Below are 27,309 nucleotides of genomic sequence, written 5' to 3' on the forward strand. Positions count from 1 at the left end.
AATGCTGATCTAGAATCAGCTACAAAGGAGGAAAACTGCGTACGGAGACGAATCGACAGGAAGAAATACGACTCGTGCAGTTAGTCCAGCTAGCGAAATTATTATCTTTATAAATCGTAACGATTTAACAATTAACAATTTGAAAAGTGTTCTAGCTACGTATCTAATTTGCACAGAAATATACACAGACAATGTCTGGAGGTAGTAAGAAAGGTAGTGTTATTTTTTCTGGATTCAGGGCTCTTGGACTTTATTCTAACCATCTTTCACACGTGGTACGATACCATAAGAAACATCAGGAGTTCTACGTTGTAACAGCAGTGGGGAAATGCTTCCATACATATAATGTAAGTGCGTCACCTTAAAGAAAACAAAGCAAAATGTATGCTAAATTTATATATTTGAATCCGAGGGTTACCGTTACATATGGGTATTGCTATATAGGTATTGCTGGAGTGACCAGCTAACGTTAACTAACATGCTAACTGATTGTGGCAAGGCAGCTCGTTGGGTAAGTTCCAGAATTGAGTGATGTTAATTCGCTGAGTAAATTAGCACGGCCAATTTGAGAATTGTCCATTCGTAAAGTTAGCTAGGCTAGTAAAGCAGCGATGAACGATCGATGCCAAACCAGCAACCAGAACAGTCGTATTTTGCTCTTCAGCTAATCTAGGTTGATTAACTGCTTTATTGGTTATTTCTTTAAACAAAACACGAATTTGTCGTCTGACATGCTAGCTACGGCAGCTAATAAGTTGATCTCACTTCGGCTATCAAGGTTGTTACTGTGGTTAGCACGTTTCCTGAACAATCAGTTTATCTAGATAATGCAAACTCATTTGTATTCAAATTCAACGTCATGGGATTGTAGTTCTTCTGTGGGTCTCTATGAATAGCCCACATCATAGCTAAATTAGCTAGTGTCTACACGGATGAAAATATTGTTTTCTATACAGTTGTGTTTATATCCGTACACAGTAATTAAATTCCTTTGTTTTTTTTTTTTTCAATACACTGAATAAAATTGGTTCTGAAGTTGAGATGAAGATGTACACGAGACAAGAGTTCAGAATTTCACTTATTATTTCCTAGTATTTACACCTAGATGTGTTAAACTACTTAAAACGTAGTATCAGACCACCCAGTTTTTCGGTGAGCAAAAGCATTGGAACGGAGAGTATTTACGTAAATATCATTTAATATTTGTAGCATATCCCTTGCTTGCAATTACTGCATCAAGCCTGCAACCCATTGACATCACCAAACTGTTGCATTCTTCTTTTGTGATACTTTTCCAGGCTTTTACTGCAGCCTCTTTCAGTTTTTTGTTGTTCAATCAACTCTTCAGGGAGGTGAAATGCATGCTCAATTGGGTTAAGGTCTGATGATTGACCTGGCAAGTCTAAAACCTTCCACTTTTTCTCCCTACTGAAGTGTTGGCAATCTGTTTTGGTTCATTGTATTGCTGCATAATGAAGTTCCTCCCAATTAGTTTGGAAGAATTTCTCTGTAAGTTGGCAGACAAAAAGTTTGTGTACACTTCTGAATTCATCCTGCTGCTACCATCATGAGTTACATCATCAATAAATATTAGTGTTCCCACTGCAGAAGCAGCCATGCAAGCCCAAGCTGTGACACTTCCTCCACTGCGCCTCACAAATGAGCTTGTATGTTTTGGATCATGAGCAGATCCCTTTTTTCTCTCTCACTTCGGTAGAGGTTAATCTTGGTCTCCCAAAGACAGCTCTGGTCTTCATGTTGGTTTAGAAAAGACAAATGCAGTCTTCACAGGCAAAACCTAAGGTTAACAAGAAACACCTGTTTGTCACATGTCCCAGTATTTTTGCCTGATACAAAAGGTGATATGTTCCAAGTTGTTGAACAAATCTAGATATAAATATCAGCAAATAAAAGCTGAGATGCAGATCTGTCATCTCATGTACATCTTTTGACGTGAAACTCAATTGGGGGGACTGTATATGTTTGACCGAAGTCTGAAATATCCTGTGTTGTAGACATTGTGACATTCAGTGCTCATATTTGCTAAACAAATGTAACAATAGATAGTCTGAAATTGGTAGATAACAGGCATGTATGGTGTGTATATATATATGTATATATATATATATATATATTTATATTTAAAGGTCACAAAAGGGGAGTAACAGTGATTATCACAGGTCTTCCAATCAGATGTTTTCATAATGTGATCAGTAATTTTTATGCTAATGAGTCCTGTTTTCCCATTTATTAAATATTGTGTGTTTAATGCCACAATAAAGTGTCCATGTTTGATCTCAAAACATGATAAATAGCCTACTTTTTCTTCATTTTCCAGGTCAAGAAGCTTGGGATCGTGGCTGTCAGTAAGTGATGATCTATGTCCACTCACACAACTATTACATGACATTACATTCATTTAGCAGATGCTCATATTCTGAGAAACTTCTGATTAAGAGCCTGAGCAACAGTACCAGATGTGGCCTCTTTTGTTTTCAGGCAATGCACTTCCTGAAGACATTGCTTACTTGGCTGCAGATCGAATGTTGGTCTTTGTTGCACATGGAGCTAGAGTAACTGCATTTGCCAAGAATAAAGAGGTATGTTAAATCCAAAGACATTTTTCATAACGATGTGGCTCATACACATGTTGTGAATGATCATTTGTTTTGAATTTTTGCAAACCCGGAATGTCAAGGCTTAAATGCCCACCCAATAACTTTGGTTACTAATAAAATTACTAGTGGTGTGAAGTGTAAAAAGACAAAAATATAATGGGAAAAAAAAGTATATGTTGAAAGTGTTACTACTTCCGTGTTCATTTTCTGTCTTTCATTCCTCTGGTGTTTTAAAGTCCTTGCTTGGCTCATCTCCATAGAAATGAACTCATCACTCACTCTCAGGCACAAGATCAGAAAGAACAGTTTGTTAAATAAACCATGTATAACTGCCTCAGATATACAGGTATACATATAGTAGCATGAAGGTTTTTTTTCTAAATAAGCATTGCTGACGGATGGTGCAGTGGGTAGCACTGCCGCCTCACAGCAAGGAGGTCCTGGGTTCGAATCCCGGCCTCTGTGCGGAGTTTGCGATGGACTGGCGACCTATCCAGGGTGTATTCCTTCCCAATGTATGCTGGGATAGGCTCCAGCCCCCCTGCGACCCTGTTCAGGATAAGCGGCTTAGGATAATGGATGGATGGATGTACAGTGCTGAGCAAGGCAGCCCCAGCAAAGTGCAGGGTATAGAAATAATGTGTCCCCATTTGATCTCCAGGTTGTGCACACTTACACTGGTCATGGAGCAGACGTTCATCTGTTGCTGCCATTTGGGGATCACGTGATCTCGGTGGACCGGGACAACACTGTCATCATTTGGGATGTTGACTCTGAAGGTTAGATTTCATTTGTACAATTTCTGTCACAAGACTGTAGGAAGAACAATCATGCATTTTCTCTTATTTTCTCTGCCATATTTGCTCATTTATTGTTTGGGAATTACAAAAACAATTAAACAGTACAATTTCTTATGCACATATTATGCAAGTGTTTTTTTATTGAATAATTACATTATCAAAATCTTGAGATGACTAACTAACAACTTAACTAAACCAGTCTTAAGTGTTGGCCAGCTTTCAGTCAGTTTAAATATTGATAAAATACGTTATTTAGAGAACGGTATAGGCCGTACACACACAAATATATTCATGCACACACAAGTACTTTGTTTTTTTGCTGTGAATGTTGCAGTGCCATGATGTTTTTAGATCTAATTTAAATAATATCCACCCTGTTTTAACGCTTTCCCCAGGTATACATATGCATGAACATATTTACCTATGCATCAACAGGAGTGACCCAATCCCTGCATATTACATCCTAATAGCGAATAGTAAATCCCACTTAGATATTGCGACCTTATTGTAGCTGCTTAAGTGGGCACTACAGAAGGGGTTATGGTTCTGTGGGATAGAAAAACTAAAATTCCCTCATAGAGGCGGTGAACTTGACCTGCTAATAAAAAGTGTGAGGTCTTTTGGATAGTTACTTCTTAATTCAGGATTACTGTGTGTAGTTATACAATAGGTGCATTGACTTTGTTCATTATAGTTATTTATGAGACAACAGTCATGTGACTCAATGTTTTCATTTGATGTTTTTTGCATTGTTTATATTCAGAAGTATTTTTATATTATTTGCAAGTCTTCACATTCTGCATTAGGTAATGGTGAATTCTGTATGAAAATATAGTATTGATGTTATTGACTGATCACCATTCATGGAACAATTATGGGAAATCTTTATAAGAGAGTATTTTATAATTAATTCTATGTCCCTGACGAAAGACAGACTGGTTCGAAACATACATTTGAATTAACGGTAACGGTTGAGATGTGGTGTTTGCACAGTTTTTGCTTTAATTTTAATTGTGGTATGTTACACATGAAGCCCAGAATTACCTCCTCATTTTCTTATGTGCTTCACCCATGAGTTCTCTACTAATACAAGGTTTATGTATAGACTCTATACTGGTAGTTTGGTAATTTCTCGTATGCTTTCTACTTTATTTCCAGTCATTTTTATGGCAATAGCCATTAAATTGGGTAGGTTAAAATATTGCCCTACATGTTATTGAATGATTTGTCCATTAATTTGGTTAGTGCTGGTCAACCTCTTCTCACTAATTTCTGACAAACTGGCAATATCTTCACAGAGGAATACTTGCAGATAACATTTGACAAAGCAACATTTGAAGTGTCTGCCATAATGCACCCAAGCACCTACCTCAACAAAATCCTACTGGGCAGCATCCAAGGAGGGCTTCAGCTGTGGAACATCAAGTCAGAGTATGATACAGTCATTGTCTTGTTGTATGTAGTGGTGTGGTCCATGATGCCTGGCTTTTTGTTTGGTGAACTTATTTGCATTTCAACATGATTGTAATAGGTTTGGAGCTGTTATTTATACTAACGCAAACACTCACTTTGATTTTGTTGCATGCATGTTACAACGCCATGATGTAGCACACAAGGTAGTTACTTTCTAAAAGATCTTTCGGTAGGAATGTGTATACTTTAGATTTTAATGATACCAATGCTAAAACAATACAGTTATTTTGCTCTAGCAGTTATTTCGCTCTAGTTAATTGTGTTGGAATAATTTCCTATGAATTCATTATTATAATTTTTTCTATTTTTCAGCAAACTCTTATACAGCTTCAATGGATGGGGTTCTGGTGTAACTGTACTGCAACAGGTAAGGAAGGTTTCTCTTAAAAGGTAATAAAGGGGTCTAAAGCAGCATCTGTCAAATCTAAGCCTATTCTTTTCCCTTGGAATTGCCCCCTGGAATGTGATTCTTTTCAGGTACTTCAGGTTCTTTAACCCCTTATGCCTTTTGACTACCGGCATAATCCTGGTCTCTTCTGAAAGGTGACCCCAAGTCAAAATGACTCCTAAATGTTATTAAAACGAAGTTAGAGAAACTCAAAAGCAGTGAAAGTGGAAGCCTATTTTCTCACTGAAAATATTTTTTATCAACATTTCAAACACATTCCACAATTTCACATGCTTAGTAGCAGGCCGGCTCCTTTTTTATATGCATACTGGATGATAATAAAAAAATAGTTAGAGGACATATTTGCAGAAGTTGAGATTGAAATGTTGAAAAGAGACCACAGTCACTGTCTAACCGCTCTCATGCTTTTGTGCACACGTATAGCAAGGGAGGTGCAAAGCACATAGCGATCTTGTTTATTATGAGAGTAAAAAATATTTTGCCTTCATTCTGAAACTGGCAGGAAGAATTAAATTGGCTGGCTGCCTCAATTGAGTTAGTTAATGGGAAACATTGGGATTTGTTTAAGTTTATTAATTCATGTGAAGTTTTTAAAAAAGAATATTCACATGGCAGACCTGAACTCACCTGATGGCCCAACAGTTGGGAAATGCTGCGCTAGAGAATGTGTTTTAAGTACATATTTGAAATGGACCTGTTTGACATGTACATCACATATTCATGTGAATAACTAAACCCACATACTTCAAATTCCAAATGAAGGATTTCACCACCGTAAAGTTCAGGTGCTGTCATTGTCGGTCTAAACACAGATGGGGTTTATTTGCTGTGGCACATTGGCACTAACTGAAACTGAAACTGTGACAGAGAGATATCTTGTGAGATTGAATCTTATCCGGGTTGTAAAAAGCTAAGTGGTACCTAAGTCTGTAAAGGTCATTTTATTGAAAGTTTCCAACATTCATACTACAGAGTTAATTGGCTTGGATCCAACTATGTCATAGCAGTTATTCATTTCACAAACTTCCCAATTCTGGTCAATTTACAGAGCCAGCATACCCCTACTATAGTTCTGGTGGGAGGGTCAGGCAACTAGTGTTACTGGAACACAGGGGTGTAATGACCCATGAGGATCCTTCGGCGGTGAATCAGTCTGGGATTGCAGAAAGGAATATTTATAACATTTATTGGCATTTGGCAGACGCTCTTATCCAGGGCGACGTACATTTGATTAGACTAAGAAGGAGACAATCCTCCCCTGGAGCAATGCAGGGTTGGGCCTTGCCCAACGGCTGTGGGGATCTTATTGTGGCTATACCGGGATTAGAACCGCTACAGGCCGCCCCCTTAGACATAGTTCAGAGAATTCATAGAGTATTTTGGGCCAACGTTTCTGTGGGGCAGTTTATATTTATATCTGTTTTATATCTGTTTATAATTACTCTCATCTTTGCATTTTTTAGACCCCGGCTGTGGATGTGGTGGGTGTGGGATTAACATCCGGTCAGATCGTCATACACAATATAAAGTATGATGAGTCACTGATGAAATTCCAGCAAGATTGGGGGCCTGTCACCGCTATATCCTTCCGAACAGGTGAATCCATATTTCTGTTGGTGTGTGGGTGTACAATATTTGTCTGAGGAAGCTATATGGAATTTTTTGCAAGTTCTGTCTACTTCTAAAGAATTTTCTTTCATAGTGCCATTCTGGCTTCAGTTACTTACTGGCTACATGACTATTTGGGTAAACACTTTCTAGTTAGCAAGCTATGATATTAGTTTTCTGAGTGTACCAAGGTGGATATAATACATGTACATAGCTAGCTAATCTGTGTGCAACTTTATTTATTTTATATTGCCATTATATGTGACTTCAAAGTTAATACTTACAAAAAGGAGATACTGGCACTATGCATTGGAGAAAAATGTGTTAATGTACTAATTTGCCATCTTGCTACTATCCTTGTGACCTAATAGCTGGCTATTAGATATGGTACTTCAAGTATTGAAGCTATCTCTAGCTATAACACAGTGTCCAATATTTGTTACCTGTTCAGTCTGATGTGTATGCAACCAAATGCTCAATTAAACCAATTATTGCCATACTAAACTGGCCTCAGAGGCAGAATTTTATATTACTTAAGTATTTAAGATTCTTGAAATGACTGATATCGATTGAATTAGAGCTCTGTAGCCCGTTGCACCAGTATAACATAAGTCTGAGCACAAGTTAGGGTGTAAAGTCCAAACTAAGTGTTACATTATAACTAGTTAGTTTAAAACTAAAGCTGTGTCTTTGTTAGGTTGCTACATCTTAGTTAAGTTGACCTTAAGCCAAAACATTGTCGCATATACTGTAGTGACATTTCTATATTCAGACCAATCACCCACGTTTAGAAAACGAATCGCTATTCACATATTGTGCCCTTCTAACATCGTGTCAAGTGATATGACGGCTGAATTATTCTATCTCAGTGGCTGCCAGCAGCCTGTACCGCCTATTGATTTGTGATTTGTTTTTAGTGGATGTTTTTAGTGCACCTTAACAGTATTTTTTCTTTATGTATTGCTCTCCAACAATTGACTTAGTATGAGAAGAAGTCTTTTTTTATTATAATACCCTCTTAAGTAATTTATTCCTGTACTCAGAGATTGGTCATTTTCTATATCTCAGCTTGCCGAAAAAAAAAAAAAGCACGAGTGCACGTCAATCTCATCATATACATTAAAGGGGTCATATATCTCAGAATGCGCTGTGTAGTGGCAGTTTGTGGCCGTTTTAAAATCCCTTACCTTGTTATAACGTTGCCATTCACCGTTTTCTATAAAAAAAATATTTTTATTAGCTAAACAAATGTTATAATTATGCTTAAAACTTTTAAAGCTGCTTGAAAAGCTCTCACCGGAACAGGTACATTTGGGCCAGTATGTGTTTTTGGCATTCAGAAGTTGGAAGAACTCTGGCAAGGACAGACTGTTTTTGCCAGCTGAATTCTGTATAGTTACTGTAGAAATATCGCTGTCATTGTTTCATGTCTCTGTGTTATTACTCTTCAAGATGGACATCCAGTTATGGCTGCTGGCAGCCCTCTTGGTCACATTGGACTGTGGGACCTTGAAGACAAGAAGCTGATTGTTCAGATGAGAGATGCCCACAGCACAGCCATTGCTGGCCTGTCTTTCCTACATGCAGAGCCTCTACTCATCACCAATGGGGCTGACAATGCCATTCGGGTTTGTGTCCAAAAGCATCTCAATCTGATGTTGTTCTCCACAGAGGGTTCTAGCTCATTCTTCCTGTCTTATATAACTATTGTTTGTGTTGGTCTGGTGCTGACACCTCATTAGACACAATGAAACTGTAATGAAACCGCGCAGTGGTGACTCAATTAGTGGTCTACCAAAATGGGTTTTTTAATGGCTGATGCCAATATTCAGAGTGCAGGGTGGCCAATGGCCAATATAATGCCTATTTTTGATTTTTGATTTTTTGATAATAAAATGATAATAAATCTAAGGCTCTTGTTATCTTGGTTGAATCAGGTGTGGATATTTGATGCTCCAGGCGGTGATGGGCGCTTACTTCGGTGCCGAATGGGACATAGTGCCCCACCCACAAAAATCCAACACCACGGACAGAACGGACAGCATATTCTCAGTGCGGGTGGGTGACTGAAGATTGTTCAGTGTGCCCTAGTGGGAGAGAGTCGTGTTAAATTACCACAAGGATTGACATTGCTGTTGTCACATTGTCACCTAGAATATTTCCATGTTGTGCTTTGTCATTGTTTTTATCTTTGGAAAGCAACCTAAAATGAAAAGTGCAGTTCTATCACCTGCATAAAAATTCAAAGTTTTCATAATTATGAAAATGTTTACCACATGGTTAGGCTAATAAAAAATGAAATGTAATGTATGTAAATGTAATGTAATGTAAAATGAATTAAAGCCAGCTGAATCTAATTAAATTAAACTATGTCTACTTAAACCTTTAATAGTGGTCAATTTGTAACATTGTCCAACTGTATGCATAAATCTGTTCAATTTATCACACAAGCTCTTGTAAACCGTGTAAACCAAACATGCAGCTTTTTAACATTTCTCTCAGCTTAATTACATGTGGTGTTTGTGCTTCTTTCTTTCAACCGTCTCTCAGGCCAAGATGGTACACTGCAGTCTTTTTCCACTGTTCATGAGAGGTTCAATAAGAGTCTGGGGCATGGTAAGTTTCTTGTGTTAATCACTGAGACATTCAAGCTTTTATGTAAGGATTAATCCACAACATGGACAAATTACAAAAGTAATGGTAAGCCAAAGTTGACATACAATTCTGGAGTGGTGTTCTGCATTTTCCAGTTATTGAGTTGGGACTCTGCTGCATTGTTTGTTTTTCTTAGTTCTAAGGCTAAACTGGAGAATGTTAAAAGATAAATTGATCCAAGGAAATAACATTGCCTGAATAATTGGTGCTTTCTGTAAAAGAGAGTGAAGGTTGAGGCTTGGCCTGCAGTGCAGGTTTCCAGGTCTCACATTGAGAGGCCATCTGGACCTGCTGCCTTGTTAGTTCTAGCTTGTCTGTAATGCAGCACAATCAGTGTTTTTGTTTGTCGGTTTGACTGGGGCTGAACTAAAAGCCATTGCTCATAATCTTATCTTGCCTTGTAAACCTATGTATATGAAAATGCGTATATGAGTATGTGTGTTACTCTGGCTTATTTGAGTACTCATCTGCATAAAAATGTTGGTGGTTTTCCCACTGTGTCCATGAAGGGCAAGGGTATAAACCATTTTGAAAGCTTTGAGTGTTCCCAGGAGCACAGTGTGCTCAATACTTGTGGATAGGAAAAGGTTTGTTACCACCAAGACTCTTCCTAGAGTTGGCTGTCTGCCCAAACTGAGCAAGACGGGTCTTGGTCAGGGAGGTGACCAAGAGCCCAACGGTCCCTCTAACAGAGCTTCGGCAGCACTCCATCAATCAGGCCTTTATGGTAGAGTGGCTAGACTGAAGCCACTCTTGAGTAAAAGGCATATGACAGCCTGCTTCTAGTTTGCCAAACGGAATTTAAAAGACTCTGAGAGCATGAGGAAAAAGATTCTCGGGTCTGATGAGACAAAAATTTAAATCTTTGCACAGACCTCCAAGCATTATGTCTGCCGAACACCAGGCACTGTTCAACACCTGGCTAACACCATCCGTACGGTGAAGCATCGTGGTGGCAGCACCACCACCATGACTCAAAGCTGTAATTGCTGCCCAAAGGGCTTGTTAGGGAAAAATGCCCTTTTTAACATTTCACAGGTGAGCATCGTCTGATGAAACAGATCCAGTAATAACACAACAATAGCTATTCTTCTCTTTTACTTTCATATTTATTTGCAAAGAAATGACAGAAAGTGAGAAAGCTTACTGGCTTTCTGATTTGAATCAGACACAGTAAGACTCTTATATACACTTTTCCTGAAGGGAGGGCTTTACCAGAACAAAAAGACATGAAGCTGGCCACAAACATTTATCAGTATTTTGTCTTCTGAATACCCCTTGTTGACCTTGCTGTAAGACCAGAATGTGCTAGCTGAGAAGCCGAGACATTAAATTTGAATTTGAATTTGAATTTATTTGTTTATAATGTCGTGGACAGTCCCCATTAATTAACTGTAAACAGTAAATGGAGCAGCTTTAGCCTACATGACTAATTTCCAGCTGTAGTCCCCGGCCAGTTGACAATAGGCTCCCTAAAATACATTAGTTAAAAAAATAATAAAATTACAGTTACAGCAAGCACAAACAAATGGAGCAAGACATACAAACATATCAAGCACAATTGGAGCAAGCACAAACATGCGGGGAGACAAGACATGCAAGCACAAATGGCAGCAACATCAATGTAGTACATGAGATAAAACAGTACAAGGGGACAAGGGAAGAGCAAATAGTCATAGCAGACATACAGACACAGCAACATACAGACATAATAGCATACAGACATAGTAGCATACAGACACAGCAGCATACAGGCACAGTAGCATCCAGACATTGAAACACACACAGACATATGCAGGTGGGTAGCAAAGATGGAGGTGTACATAACACACGTCACATCTGACCGAGATTAATGTATGCAGTTGTAGTTATCACAAAGCCATGTTTTAAGGTGTGTTGTAAAGGTGGAGTATGTATGTATATTTTTTTATGTAGGTAGGTATTGAGTTCCAGTTTTGTATTGCTATAACAGAGAATGATAATTGACCAAATGTACTTTTCCTAAATGGGACTAAGAAGTCGCCTCGTGTGGTGCTTCTGTTGATCTGACTGGTATTGTTACATTGGATTATGAATGAGTTAAGAGGAGGAGGAGCAGTGTTATGCAAGACTTTGTAGACCAGGCAGATGTTTTTGTATTTGATCACATCTTCCCAGCTCAGAAGTTTACGGTTATTTAGGATGATACAATGATGAGAGCTGTTAGGCTTCTGGTCCAGGACTTTAAGGGTTTGCTTGTAGAGAATTGCTAGTGGCTTGAGTGACGAGCTGTTAGTTTGTCCCCAACTTGTCAAACAGTATGTCAGATGTGACATAATCATGGCGTTCATGTATAATTTGGCAGCATTAAAAGGCATTACATTTCTGATGTATTTAAAATTAGTTCGGCTAAACTTGACTCTTTGGCATACTTTCTTAATGTGTGCTTTGAATGACAGATTGGAGTCAATAATGATACCCATATATTTAAATTGTGGCACAATGCTAATATTTTTACCTGAGATTGATATATTGGACACGGTGTTACATTGTCTTTTAGTGAAAAACATTCCTACAGTTTTATTTACGTTAAGTTGAAGGCATGAACGGTTCAGCCAATTTGTGATCTGATCCATAGCGGTGATGAGTTTGGCAGCAGCCAGATGTTTGGTCTTGGCATGCACATATATTACAGTGTCATCTGCATATAATTGTGTTTCAACATCAGGGCAGACAGATGGCAGATCATTAATATATAGGCTAAACAGAAGCGGGCCAAGTATTGATCCTTGAGGTACACCGGTGCATAGGTTAAGAGCTGATGAACGGTGGTTGTTCACAGAAACATGTTGGCTTCTACCAGTTAGGTATGACTCAATCCATTTGAGTGCTAACGAGGAGAAGTTAAAAGCAGACAGTTTGGCAATAAGGACCTTATGGTTGACTGTGTCGAAAGCCTTGCGAAGGTCTAAGAACACAGCACCGACAACACCTCCTTTGTCGACCATTGCGCGGACCTTCTCTAAGAAGAAACAGTTAGCTGTTTCAGTGGAGTAATGGGCCCTGAAGCCAAACTGCATGGGATGGAGGTCAAAGGCTGTCTGTCTGCTGGAGAGAGACAGAGAAAGACTCATAGTAAGCACTTAATTCAGAAAGTGGTCTAATAGTAATAAGGATTATCACTAAAAGGTTATTTGTAATCATGTGATTGTTTTTATGTTAACACACATTGTCAATTAAGAATCAATTAAGAAAATTACCCTTACAGGCTTCTACAAAGTATTGAATTAAGGATTTACTTACAGTCCCCTCCAATACATTGCTGTATATGTTAAATTGTTGTCTATTTGTACTTTATCGCACCAGTCTCTTAACTTCAGGGAATTCTCCATGTCATTAATTGGGATACCTGGAAACCCTGGAACAGTTATGCAAAATACAGCTCGCATTACGTTTTTTGTTTTGCATCCTGCGCAAGATCTTACAGATAACAATCGACAGTGTATGGTATACAGTACTATGCAAAAGTTTTAGACAGGTGTGAAAAAATGCTGTAAAGCAAGAATGCTTGCAAAAATAGAAATGTTAATAGTTTATTTTTATCAATGAACAAAATGCAAAGTGCAAACAAATGCAAACAGAAGAAAAATCTAAATCAAATCAATATTAGGTCTGACCACCCTTTGCCTTCAAACCAGCATCAATTTGTCTAGGTACACTTGCACAAAGTCAGGGATTTTGTAGGCATATAGTCAGGTGTGTGATTAACCAATTATACCAAACCGGAGCTAGTGATCATCAATTAAATATGTAGGTTGAAACACAATCATTAACTGAAACAGAAACAGCAGTGCCATCAGCTCAGAATTGGCAGAAACCAGTGGCCAATTCTGGTACACCCATCTACTGTGCGGAGAAGTCTGGTCAGAAGTGGTCTTCATGGAAGAATTGCGGCCAAAAAGCACAGGAACTGGGATGCAGAAAAATGGCAGCAGGTTCTCTACTGATGAGTCAAATATATGAAATATTTGGCTGTAGCAGAAGGCAGTTTGTTCTCCGAATGGCTGGAGAGCGGTACAAGAACGAGTGTCTGCAGGCAACAGTGAAGAATGGTGGAGGTTCCTTGCAAGTTTGGGGCTGCATTTCTGCAAATGAAGTTGGGATTTGGTCAGAATTATTGGTCTCCTCAATGCTGAGAATTACAGGTGGATAGTTCTCCATCATGCAATACCATCAGGGAGGCATCTGATTGGCCCCAAATTTATTCTGCCGCAGGACAACGACCCCAAACATACTGCAAATGTCATTAAGAACTTTCTTCAGCGTGAAGAAGAACAAGGAGTCCTGGAAGTGATGGTATGGCCCCCACAGAGCCCTGATCTCAACATCATGGCTAGTTCTCCAAGTTGTTTGGAACAACCTACCTGCCGAGTTCCTTCAAAAACTGTGTGCAAGTATACCTAGAAGAATTGATGCTGTTTTGAAGGCAAAGTGTGATCACACCAAATATTGATTTGATTTAGATTTTTCTTGTTCTTTCACTTCTGTTCATGCATTTTGTTAATTGATAAAAAGAAACTATTAACATTTCTATTTTTGAAAGCATTCTTATTTTACAGCATTTTTTCACACCTGCCTAAAACTTTTGCACAATACTGTATATCTCTTTAGAAAAAAAATATCTTTAAGCTTAGTAAAAGGAGATTTAGGGATGATTTGATTGACTTTTAAATTCATTCAACAGATTAACAAAAGTTCCATCGCATTTAGGTTTTATTACTTGAAGATATGTCTCCACTGTTGAGTTTTTTCGGGGGTTTTTTTTGTTGTGGTTTTCTTTTACAGTATCCTGTAAATCCATATTGGCTGCTGCTATTTAATTTGTTCATGTTTATATTTTGTGAACTGGAAGTGTGTGAACTGGGGTATGATGAGATTATCTCAACATGGAGGAAGTTGTAGCTCTGTCTGGTCCACAACCTTGTTCCTGGAGATCTAGGAACGTTGCCTGATTATTTGTATAAATATGACATAATTATCAGTCAATAATTCTGGGACCCATTGTGTCTGTAACAAAATATTGAGCTTGCTATATACTTGCACTTGTGGACAAGCTCTTTTACAGTTCTGTGCAAACTCCGTTTTCAGCCGGCGTTAATTTAATAGTTGTAAGAAGCCTGAAGTTAATCGCAAAGATATATCCTACCCGGTGAAGGCTACATGCATGCTGCATTCAAACGCATTCAAATAAAGGCACCTTAAGCGCATCCTTTTTTATTTTTTTAAATTTATTTATTTTATTTTTTTCCATAGTCGATGCTTACTTGCCTTATAACACTGCCTAAGTATTCTTTTGAGACGCAGCCCTACATTCCTGTAGGTTTTTATTTCATCCATAATTTTTTAATTTTAGAATTTGTTGAAGCTACTGGATGTTAGATCTCCAGGAATAGGGTTGGTGACCGCTGGTGTCACTAATGTATGTTAAATGTTTTGTTAACAGGTTCTATAAACAAGAAGAAGTCCAAAAAGAAGGGCTTGAAGTACGATGCATTGAAACTTCCTGCTATCACCACCTTTGCATCAGGTAGGATTTCGAGTTTGCCTGCATTACTGTGGAGTCAAGAAGACACTGATTTGTGGAAAATGTATGTATATTGCAAAATGTAAAATGTCCTGTACAAAGTACGTAACTCGGATATGATTTATACTGCCATTCTTCAGCATTTAAATGCACTTTTTTTTTTGGACATGGTATTTTTTAAAGTTGTATTTTGTTTTTCTGTGTGTCTGAATATAGAAATAATCTTTTACTGTATGTGATTTCATGTAGAAACTGCCCGTCAGAGTGACTGGGATGGCATCATTGCCTGTCACCGTGGTTATGTCACGGCCACCACCTGGAACTATCAGAAGACTTCCATGGGGGCCCACAAGCTGGAGCCAGAACGATTCGGAAAGAACCGTGCACTCAATGTCCACGCCACGGTCAGTGTGCTGAACCGCAGTCAAGAATAAAACTGGTAAAATGCTGTGGTACCAACCAGCAAGGCCTGTATGCATCCAATTTCTAGCTTTTCAATGGATTTGTAAAAGGCATACTAAAACATGATTGTAAAACATGACTGTAAAACATCAGTGTTGTGTACAGTCCATTGGCTTTTCAGATGTAGGTTGTCAGCTCTGTTGAACACAAGTACAATGAGAGCCGTTTCCTCCGCAGGCTGTGGATATCTCATCGTGTGGGAATTTTGTGGTGATTGCACTCTCATCTGGACACATTGATGTGTACAACATGCAGTCTGGCTTCCACAGAGGTCACTATGGTCTGGACAAAGGTGAGTCGGTCTCATGCTGTTTTCATTCATACAGGTGCTAAATGTGAATAACCTGCTTAATTGAAGGTTGAATTGCATGTTTGCTCATGAGCCATTAAAAGAAAGGTGGCAGTAGAGCCTGAGTGATCTGAATAGCTGTCCTTGCGATGTGCACCACTTCCCTCAAAAAAAACCAAAAAAAAAAACAAGGTTAATTTGCACCCTGGGATCCCTGACCTTTCGCCTCTCCCGCAGCTCACGATGGGCCAGTACGTGGCGTAGCTGTGGACGGGCTCAACCAGCTGACTATTAGCGTTGGTGCAGACAAGCTGCTGAAGGTGTGGAAGTTTAAATCCAAGGAGCTGGTTCACACAGCTGTGCTGAGCGCCTCCCCCGCAGCCAGCCTCTTACACCGGGACAGGTGAGAATGAACGGCGGAATCCGGGGGGAAAGCATTTGGTACAGGCGGGCCAAATCGCAGGATGCCACAGCTATCTCACCTTCTTTGGATTTAAAGCTTTAATGGATTTTAATATGAAAAGGAAAACCAATAGATTTGTGAGCTGCATTGGTTTAATGGTATAGCATTGATCCTTCTCATGTAAATTGTTATATGCTGTCCTACTTACAGTGGTATGCTGGCCATCTCTTTGGATGACTTTACAATCAACATCTTGGACATGGAGACCAGGAGGGTTGTTCGAAAGTTCTGTGGTCATCGGGGCCAGGTCAACGCCATGGTGAGGATTGAGTCAGGGTGGCTTTTCAGTAACACTTCATGCAGTCATAGTCCAATCTATTTCAGTTTTTTCCTGTTTTTTAAAGACTTTCAGCCCTGATGGTCGCTGGCTGATAACTGCCGCTATGGACTGTACCATTAGGACTTGGGACCTCCCCACAGGCTGGTAAGCGCTAACATACTTTCAGTGGAACGAGCTAAAGCCCTTTGAGAATCCCCTTTACAGATCTACAACCTTGGCCAGTGTAGTTGCGTGACAAGGAAAAAACGTTTTTCTCTCTGGTTCAAAGTCTAGTCTTTGAAGAGTCATGGGAGTCTACTGCATTAGAGAGATCCCCTAAATACAGTTATGCATGTTCGAGGTCCTAGACCCTGTGTAGATAACACCTGATGTCCTCATAATTAGATAGCCTTGAGAGAAAAGGAAGTGACCGAGAAGCGATGACTTCAGAGCCTACACTGATAAGAACACCGCAACCATGCCCACATTATGTGCGTTCTGACTTTTGCCATGAGAGTAGATTATTTTGAGATGACGTTGGTGAAGAGATCAAAACATAATTTTAGACTTCAATGGAAGGTCATGCATAGTTTGACTTGAAGTACGTGTTAAATTTATCATTCTTTAATTTGGAAAGAAACTCTGGCTCTTGGACGGAATCTCCCCGTGTGTCTATCTTCTCCATCTTGTTTCAGCCTGGTGGACTGCTTCTTGGTAGATTCTTCGGTCATCAGTGTCTCGATGTCCCCCACAGGGGATTTTCTCGCTTCTGCTCATGTGGATAGTCTGGGGATATACTTATGGTGAGTTTTGCACCATAAATATCCAAAATAGCTTATCACATTGTATAATATGATATCATAATATTAGTCACTTCATGTCTCACTTGGGAGCCTCTGGATCCTTAAATGCCATTAAAAGTCAGTTCCACGTCGTGTGTGTGTGCATGCCTGAAAGGGAATGAGAGGTAGAGACCAAGAATCATCTGTGAAACGAGCGGTTGTTTGGCCCTGCTGAAATCTGTAATATTGGATGACCTTTGTAGATGGAAAAATGAGATGAATCTCTGCACAGTACAGCTGTTGAAATTGGGTTCAGGAAGTCCAGCAATGAATAATTTATAAGTGGTGGACAAGTGAAACGCATTGCTGTAAAACAAAATCTTGCTTGCACTTTACTAGGCTAGGCTTTTTCTGAGCCCATTAATTCTTCATTATGTTAAGGCAGATGAATTTGATGGAAAAGTTCATAGAGGCAGACTTGCCAACACTAAGCCTCAAGGACATTGAGAAACTCGAAAGAACAAAATATTTTATATTTTTGCACTTGGATAGTTCGTTTATTCCATCATAAATTTTACGTTTAGTGTCTCATACACACAAAGTGCCATTGTTGCCGCAGACGCCCTAGGTGGAGATGCAAGCAGTCGTCAATTTATATTTATATTTATTTTGCAGTTGTTAATATCTTTCATATAATTTGTGCACAGGTTTCACAATAAAGGAAAGTATAGAAAAGACACAAAAATTACAATTCATGAGAATATGTCTTAATGTCCAGGTAGATAACAACCTGACTATTTTTACCGGAAACATGTTCCAAAAAGACCCATGAAAAAAATCATTTTTATCTATTTATTGGTCACAATACATTCTGCATGGGTTTGACTGGTTTTTAAATGGTTAATGCACTGCATTTTAGATTTATATTTGTGGCCATTTCATAGCTTAGGTTAAGAATGTTTCGTCACTGTGATGCGTTTTCCCACCCTATTGCAGGTCCAACAACACCCTGTGCTCCATGGTCTCCCTCCGGCCCCTGCCTTCTGACTATGAGCCCTCAGTGGTCACACTGCCAGGTTCCTGCCCTGTAGAAGGTACCCCCACCCACTGCTGTCATATGCCTGAATCGGAACATTCTGAGCAGTGGCAATGTTTGAATGTTTGCTGCCCTTTCAAAAATCAACTTATCCACCTCCAGTACAATGCAGGATGTGGGTCCAATTGCTACGAATGAATTCATGAAAATTTTATTTTCATGCCACCTATGCGGCCCCCTTCCCAAGTGGGATTTGATGACATTGATCAAGCGCATTCATATTCAAACCTGGACAGTGCTTGGTGAGATTAGCAACACAGGTGGAGAGATGCTGTCCTTATCATTACGCCTATGTTAGGACCGCTCGAAAATCATAACATAAGGGACACACACCAGTTTCAGGAATAACAAAAATTTGCATTTATTTAGTCAAACAAAGTTCATGTCTACGTGGGAGGAAGGAAAAAAAATAAGCCCCCTTGAACTGCAGGAATGGCAAGTCATTTAAGCACCCAGCGCACGAGGCACAGGTGCTCGCTGTTACCACTGATGACCCTCCCGTTCCAGTCCACCGGCCGCCTGAAAGATAAGCAAAAGAGAACCCAAATTGGACGGAAACAGGAGGGCCGTTACACTTATATCTCTCCATAATGGCCATCCAGCAGCCCCCCATTGCCCAAGCCCATCCCTGTACATATCAGATATACTTAACTCAACTTCCAAGTAATGGCACACCATGGGAGCAGGTGGTTAGAACCAAGTTTGGATGATAAATGGCATTTAATTCAGCGCAGTCCAGATGTATTTTGGCACTGTTCTTTTGGCTCTTTGGCCTCTGTCGACCGGCACTTTAACCTCACAATATATGTGAGGATAAAGTGCAGACTGTCCCCTTTAATTGTATCTTGAATCTTTTTATATGTAACGACTCAGCAGAAGAGTTCACAACCAGATTTACAGAGGCTATACTGCAAGATGCAAACCTCTAATAAGTTGCAAAAACAAGATGCCCAGGTTACAGCTTGCTGAGTGATGGTGAGAGCAGTGCGTGGAGGTGAAAAGGCACTGCCCAGGAACCAAAGCACCCTCATGGTGGTGGGGGTGTTATAGTTTGAACATGCATGACTGCCACAGGTGCTGATTCACTTGCTTTCATTGATAAAACTGCTGAGAGCATCAGCAATTCTAGTCTACAGATGCATCTTATTCTGCACTCAAGCGTAACTACCGTAAAATCCCTAGTTCGACCTTATACCTTTTCAACCAGTCAAAATGACTGCTATGCTCTTGCTTTGAGTCCCTAATAAAACCCTGCTTAAATGTTCTCAGCTTTCTCAATTTTCTCAACCATTGCCAAACCCCTTGGGATTTGGGTGGATCCACTTCATACTGGGCTTGGGACTTATCCTGCCCATAACTAGGTTATTGTGTGTCCATTCACATGCTTTTACTGTCGCAGTAGATCAAACATGGTATACATGATGCTTTCCATGTGCCCTCTGCTGTCAATGCTTCACCGTCTTTTTGCCCGTCCAATCAGTGAATCCACCTGCAAGTGGGTGTATTGAGTATGAGAGGAACCTCCCTCTTAGTACCTCCCCCCACCCAGTCTATTCCAGAGTACTGGGCGCATCAAACTTTCTCAGCCTCACCGTTTTAATTGTTTGTTCTTGCTCCGCCCCCCACCAAGGATGCTCCCGTTGCTACCTCTATGGGCATTAGTACACCTGGGAATGGTGAAACTACATTTTAAACAGATTGAATTTTTTTTAAATTCCAGTTTGCGTGTTGCCTGTTACAAGGCCTTACTTCCTTTGTCTTTTTTTTTTTTTTTTTTTTAGCATTGCTTGCACAATTTTATCACTCATACAGCAAATGTTCCTCAATTATACAGCAGTTCAGAAGACCTGGAATAAGATTCAATAAGTCTTATTTTGAGTTTTTGTAATACATGTATGAATTATGAGCAAAGCCAAGAATGACATTGATTTACAGTATGATACATTAATCAACTCCATTCTTAATTATTTCCCTTCTGTGGGCGACCTCCTCGTGCGTGTCCTGATGACTGTTGAATAGCTGTGGCCGTGTGTTTGTGTGGAGTAGGTAAGAGTAAAGATGGACTGCCTCACTGTTGCCATGCGCAGAGAGTGTTGAAGATTGTGTGCTGTTTGTGTGCAGACGAGGACGGTGAGGAGGAGGACACACCCAGTGAAGAGATGATCGAGTACGTATCTCCAGAGCAGCTCGATGAACGTTTGGTCACACTGTCTCTACTGCCCGACTCCAGATGGAAGAACCTGCTCCACCTGGACATCATAAAGGTGTGTGTGTGAAAGAGAGAGGAGAGAGGATGAATCCTTCATTTTTACACAAATAACAGCCCTCAGAAAAGTGGAAATGGTGCCATCCTGTGGACATAAAAATAAAAAAAATGTATTTTTATTTTATTTTTACTTTTACTTTTTACTTTTACTTAATTACGTGTTCAGGAGTAAACACTTTAGCGTAATATGACAATCTGACCAGTGCATTGCAGTGCTATTATTAATTGTACATTGTAGCAGTTTCCTTTCACTTTGCATTGAAGGCATATTAGCTTATGATAGTGTAGGCAGCAAAACATTAGTGTCTGCCCTCCAGCCACAACAGCCAGCTTCTACATTCTAAGCGTATACTTTCCATCATTGATTTAGAGACCTGAGAGGCTTTCTTATGCCTGGTTAACTGAATTTTTATTTATTTATTATTAACCAACCAATTTGGCACATTCTCACATACTTATTGAGATTTGCCAGAAATTCTCATAAAAAAATAAAAATAAAAAAATAGTTTGGTTTAATTCTATGATTCACTGGTAATATTTCTGCAAACAACACTGGTTGCCCTTCACAGGCTCTCCCTAGTAAGTAAGCAAGCATCGTTCCAGTATGTTCTTCTACAGTGAGCTGCTGCGTTTGTTTCCATAGAAACGGAATAAGCCGAAGGAGCCCCCCAAAGTGGCCAAGGCAGCCCCCTTTTTCATCCCCACAGTGGCTGGTCTGGTCCCACAGTTTGCCGCATCCGAGGGAAACAGTGCAGAAGACCAGGTGACAACTCTTTCAGTGCACTAATGACCTAGGATCAGTCCATTTGGCGTGAACATGGCCCTGTTTCAAATTCCACAGCATGTGGTGTGTGTGAAGATCACCAAGCATTCAGGAGACTTGATTTTTAGGACTAACATAATGCAAGGTCAAAATGATGCTAGTGATATACTGTACCTGAGGTGTCATCTGTTGTACTCATTTACTGTAAAACTACAGAATATTTGTTATAGGCAGGGCCCCATTGGTAGTTTTATTGGCAGTTAACTAATAATAATAAACCCCAAAAACTGCTTGCCAGTTCTTTGTTAATTAGACAGGTAAGTGTTTGTTGACTGGTAAATAGTGCCCTGCTGGGCATTTGAAACCAGTGCATTTGTGTGGATGAATAAGTTGTTGATTTTTCTTTCACTTTGCAGTCTAAAGTGGTGAATTTTGGAGTGCTGGCACAAAAATCCAGTTTCTATGTCAAGCTTGAGGAGGCTTGGATCAGCAACAGCTGTAAGTAACTTATATATAACTGATACATTGTATGACTGTATACAATTGATAAACCTGATGTATCTAATCATTTATTGGATAATAATACATTCACTCAGTGATCACTATTAGGTAGACCTATACGCCAGCTTGTTAATGCAAATATTTAATGTGGCTGCCACTAAATGCATGCACACATGCAGACATGGTCAAGAGGTTCAGCTGTTTTTCGGACCAAATGTCGGAATGGGGAAGAAAGTGACTTTGACCGTGGAATGATTGTTGGTGCCAGGCAGGGTGGTTTGAGTGTCTCAGAAATGGTTGATCTCCTGGGATTCATGCACAACATTCTCCAGGGTTTGCGGAGAATTGTGCGAAGAACAAAAAACATCCAGTGAGCAGCAGTTCTGTGGGCAAATATGCCTTGTTTGTGAAGTCAGGAGAATGGCCAGACTGGTCAAAGCTGACCTCCAAATGTGTTTCTCAGTTTTGTTTCTTCAGGCTTGATCTGTGTGTCTTTTGGTCTTGTCCTAGTCGAGTTAATTGTGTTTTGCGGAGCAGTGTGCAGAGCACGAATCCGTATTAAACATCCTCTGACGGTTTCCTGCTTTGTTTCAGACGCGTCCCCCGTGCAGCTACTGAAGGAGATGGGGCCCTCGGCCATCGACACAGAGCTGCGGGGCCTGGCCCCTGATGTGGGCGGGCCTGTGGAAGTAATGCAGAGCTTCCTGAGGATGGTGGGCAGCATGCTGGACTCTAAGCGGGACTTCGACCTGGCTCAGGCCTACCTGGCTCTCTTCCTCAAGGTACTGATTAGTGGAACCAGAATGGAAAAATATGCCTTCTAACTAGAGCTATCCATCCGGGTTACTTATTTTAAACCTTTATGGGATGTTGTGTCTGTTGTATGGTGGTAAACCCTCCTTCACCACAGTGAATTTCCAAAAGTAACCAGTAGGTGGCAGTGGAACAAAACTGTACCGTTGTTCTTGTAGCTGCCATCAGGTTTGTTGGTATTCACAGCTTTCTGTAAGGGTGCAACATAAATTTCAATACGACATAGATGTTAGAGTTAGGGATGTGTTGCAAGTCTATGCATCAAAAACAGTCATTACTGGTTTCAAGTAGGAATCCTTATTTTGTCAGTAATTACATTCAAATGCCGTAGAGCATCTATGAATGCAACATACCAAACAAATTGTATTTCTTTGAAGCTTATTAAGCAAACTTGTTTTAATCTAAGAATTGATAATAGGAGTCCTGGGGGGTTTTTGGGATCCATGCTGTCGGTCACTTTATCTGGCCTCTATAAGAACAAAGTGTCTACATGTGGGACTGCAAGGCGAGATTGGCATGGGACTAAAGTCAGCAGTTCAACTTAATCCTGTAGGTAGAAAGTACAGGATATTGCCTATCGCCCGGGCCCTGAAAGACTCCCTATGAAGACGGGTGGTGTGCAGATTTGTTCCAATAAAACAGAAGGCTGAGGTATTTACCTTTGAACAGACGGTGGGAGTCAATAAATGCTTGGGGAGAATGTGATGGGGGGTTTTTTGATCGAGCACAGTGAAACATGCATGAGGTGGGGACTGGAGAGAGAGTCGCACACGCCAGGGAGACCGCCCGACTACATGAAAGGAAGAACTGGGCACAGCTCCGTCCTTCTGTTAAAGAGCTGGGCTCACTCCAGAGCCCATCCTGCTTCTGCCACCGACTCCTCCCGCTGGATTATTTCTGCTTCTGTCATGTCTGACTGCCCTCGTTAGGTCTCTCATTCTTTCAGATACTGTGCCGTGGGCATGTCCTCTCTCACTTGAGAAAAGCCTCGCCTGAATTGCCTCAGGAAGATATCCGAATAGACTGAATTAAAAAAAAAAAATTATAATGTGTAAATTGCTCGTTAAAGTGTCTGCTAAATTAAACCAAAATTAAATGTGTGGAACATTCCTTTCGCACATACACAATCCCCTTGACTGGTTCCCAGACAGAGCTTGCGCTTACTCTAAAGGTAATCCGCGCCTCTCCAATTCTTCATGTCCTCAAGCTGTCCTTATCCTTTCATATCATCATCCAGTACCTCCCATTTCTGAATCCATACCCTACTTTCCAACAGGTAATGAGTATACAGCTGGATGTTAATTTTCTTATACTGTGGCTCATTTCTGACATGCTGCTCTTCTCTAAGGATGTCTGCTGTGGCTATAAATAATTCATCAGCTGTTGTGTAACCATGGAAGTGGGCAAGGTGTGGCTGACATTATAAATAATGAAGTTGAGCTGCCAAAATCTCTAACAGAATCTACCTAAATTTGAAAATGTTGCAATTAATTGGCGTCAGTTTAGTAATTTCCCACTCCAGTCGCAGAATGCTGAAGCAGCACTGGCTTACATTGCAAAATGCAGTTGTAGGTCTGATAAATTGTTAATAATGTCAATGATGTAAAATTACCAATATGTCAATATGATTAATTAACAATGATTAAGCAATATGGCATGAGAGGCCGTGTTGTATCATGAATATAGTCGTGAATTACAGTGTTGGGGACTTTATAAAATGGTTTGTGCTTGGAGTGATACTGTTTATAAACAGGCTGCTTGACTAATTGTTATGTAACGGATTTACAATCACTGTATAACGTGATCTCAGCCAATCAGCATCCAGGATCAAATTAACATGTTTTATCATTTAAAATTAATCATTCTAGAATGGAATTTAAATATTGTAGTCCATTATAGCTTCACACTTTTTACTTTATAGCCCCACCAGGATTTAATGTATATTAACAACTTTAATTGTGACTTTACAGCACGTTTCAAGATAACATTTTATCTCCCATTTCTGCATTGTTCAGTATAAATATTTTATTGCCCTCAGAATAAAAATAGGCTTGTCATGTTGCATAGATGCTCCACATTGGGGAAATAGAATTCCTACAAATGTGACAGCATGAGATGCAATGACTGAAATAACAATTTTTAAAAAATCAGAAATCTCAAAAATAGAATTCATTTGAATAGATAGATTTGGTAGTCACTCAGAACCGCATAGCTGTATTCCACACACACATCTGGTACCGGAAACGCTGTAGAACCATGTTATACTGAAAGCCAATTAGAACCGTTGTTGGGGGAAAACATGGAACGTCTTGTTTGCCAAAAATACGGCCATGGGAAAGTCAGTAAATGTATAGTCCCCTTCAAAAGTATTGGAACATGTGGAATATTTCCCGGTATTTTTATCTAGATAAAACAACTTTGAACATCTCACCTTTTGTATCAGACCACCCAATTTTTAGGTGAGCAGAAGTATTGGAACATGTGACTGACTTGTTTCTTATTGCTCAGATGTATCCTGTTAGATCGAACGGTTAAACAATAACTAGTTTTGAATGTCTACACTTGGTTTTAGCCTTTGAAGACTGCATTTGTGTTAGAGATAAACAAACATGAAGACCAGAGAGCTGTCTTTGGGAGAAAAGCAAGCAATTCTGAAGCTTAGAAAAGAGGGGAAATTGATCAGAGCCATTGCACAAGCATTGGGGATAGTTGGAATGTCCTGAAAAAGAAAGAAACCGCTGGCGTACTGAACAACAAACATTGAACAGGCCAACCAAGTAAAACAACAGCTTAATAACAGAAACATTGAGAGGGCTGTCAAGAAAACCCCCCAAAACAATCTCCACAGGGCAGGTGTGAGGGTATCTCAAACAACCGTTCGAAGAGAACCACTCATCAGTAGTATGAATCAGAAAGCGAGATTACAATTTGCAAAGAAGTACAGAGATGAGCCACAAAAGTTCTGGGACATAGTTTTATAGACTGATGAGACCAAGATGTGGTCTACCAAAGTGTGGAGAAAGAAGGGATCTGTTCATGATCCAAAACATACAAGCTCATCTGTGAAGCACAGTAGAGGAAGTGTCATGGCTTGGGCTTGCATTTCTGTTTCTGGAGTGGGCTCACTAATCTTTATTGATGATGGTAGCAGCAGGATGAATTCAGAAGTCTACAAATGCATTGTCTGCCAACTTACGGAGAAATGCATCCAAACTAATTGGGAGGAACATCATACAGCAAGACAATGACCAAAAACATACTGCCAACACAACAAAGGACTTAATTAGGAAGAAAAAGTGGAAGGACTGGCCAAGTCAATCACCAGACCTTAACCCAATTGCATGCACTTGAGTAAAGAGTAAAAGCCTGGAAAAGCATCACAAAAGAAGAATGCAGCAGTTTGGTGATGTCAATTGGTCACAGGCTTGATTGCAAGCAAGGGCTATGCTACCAAATATTAAATGTTATTTACTTCCATTTCCTTAAATACTCTCTGTTCCAATGCTTTTGCTCACCTAAAAATGGGGTGGTCTGATACTAAAGGTGCTATGTTCTAAGTAGTTTAAGACATCTAAATACCAGGAAACCTGAAATTCTGAACTCTTGTCTCGTCTTATCTCTATTTTTATTCATATATACAGTGTATTGCAAAAACAAAGAAATTGTCCTTGCTCTTCCAATACTTTTGGAGGGGACTGTATATAAACACCCCCTATTTGTTGCACTAGAATAAAACAAAATCTCTTTCAGAGCTTTCTGTTATTAACGGCCCCGGTAAACAGAGCTGCATTGCTGAAGAAATTTACAAGACCTGTGTTCGTCCTGGGACCGATCCATCTCAGTGCCAAGGCTGAAATCTCAGGAAAGCTTGACTCATGTAAAATCAGAATTTAACGTCACCAGAAATAATGGACCAGGCTATTCTGTCGTCCACTTACTGTCAGGGTGTTTAAAAAGAACATAAAGGTTTCACTCTTCTGAACTGAACATATGGTATTCATGGGCTCAAACCCTGGCAAGAGTGCACCAGACTTTCACTGTTTATCTGAAGACATGCTGTCAGCACTAGGTGTTTTCTTTGTGGAGATTAACCTTCTGCGGTGTTGCTTTTTCTTTCCGCTTGCTTCTCTGTACAGCTGCACCTGCGGATAATCTCACAGGAACCAGAGCTGATGGAAGAGGCACAGAAAGTGTCTGAGAAGCTAAAGGAAACATGGACCAACATGCAGACGCTGTTCAACCAGAGCTTGTGCTTGCTGGCGTACACAAAAAGTGCATTGTTATGATATATTCTTGTTCATGTACTGTGTTAAAATCAAATAAGTGCGCTATGATAAGCAGACCAGACCCCCAGATTGTATGGTTTTACATTATATTTTTGTTTGTACACACAAAGCTAATACTTTGAATAATGAACAATTGTGGCCAGGCTGTGGTTGATGACATACTGCATATATGGGATTTTGGGATTAAACTTTTCGAGATTGTT

The 27,309-nt window shown here is 39.8% G+C and overlaps 1 protein-coding gene across 2 annotated transcripts; it reads left to right on the plus strand.

Moving 5' to 3' along the window:
- On the plus strand, positions 1–27,309 carry wdr36 (WD repeat domain 36). Of its 2 annotated transcripts, none has more exons than XM_061215714.1 (23): positions 1–347; positions 2,339–2,366; positions 2,500–2,600; positions 3,280–3,397; positions 4,717–4,849; positions 5,204–5,258; positions 6,764–6,896; positions 8,361–8,536; positions 8,846–8,966; positions 9,459–9,524; positions 15,046–15,129; positions 15,376–15,530; positions 15,766–15,880; positions 16,115–16,280; positions 16,491–16,599; positions 16,685–16,764; positions 17,295–17,402; positions 18,378–18,475; positions 20,599–20,741; positions 21,387–21,506; positions 21,923–22,004; positions 22,602–22,789; positions 26,957–27,309. In XM_061215714.1, exons 1-23 carry the CDS (start codon positions 192–194, stop codon positions 27,104–27,106), a joined length of 2,685 nt encoding a protein of 894 aa, XP_061071698.1. In that variant the 5' UTR covers positions 1–191; the 3' UTR covers positions 27,107–27,309. The 2 variants fall into 2 exon arrangements, with proteins under 2 accessions (XP_061071698.1, XP_061071699.1); XM_061215715.1 differs by lacking the exon at positions 1–347 and adding an exon at positions 454–511.

The sequence above is a fragment of the Conger conger genome, chromosome 12, assembly GCF_963514075.1.
Source record: "Conger conger chromosome 12, fConCon1.1, whole genome shotgun sequence".
In the NCBI taxonomy this organism is placed as follows: domain Eukaryota; kingdom Metazoa; phylum Chordata; class Actinopteri; order Anguilliformes; family Congridae; genus Conger; species Conger conger.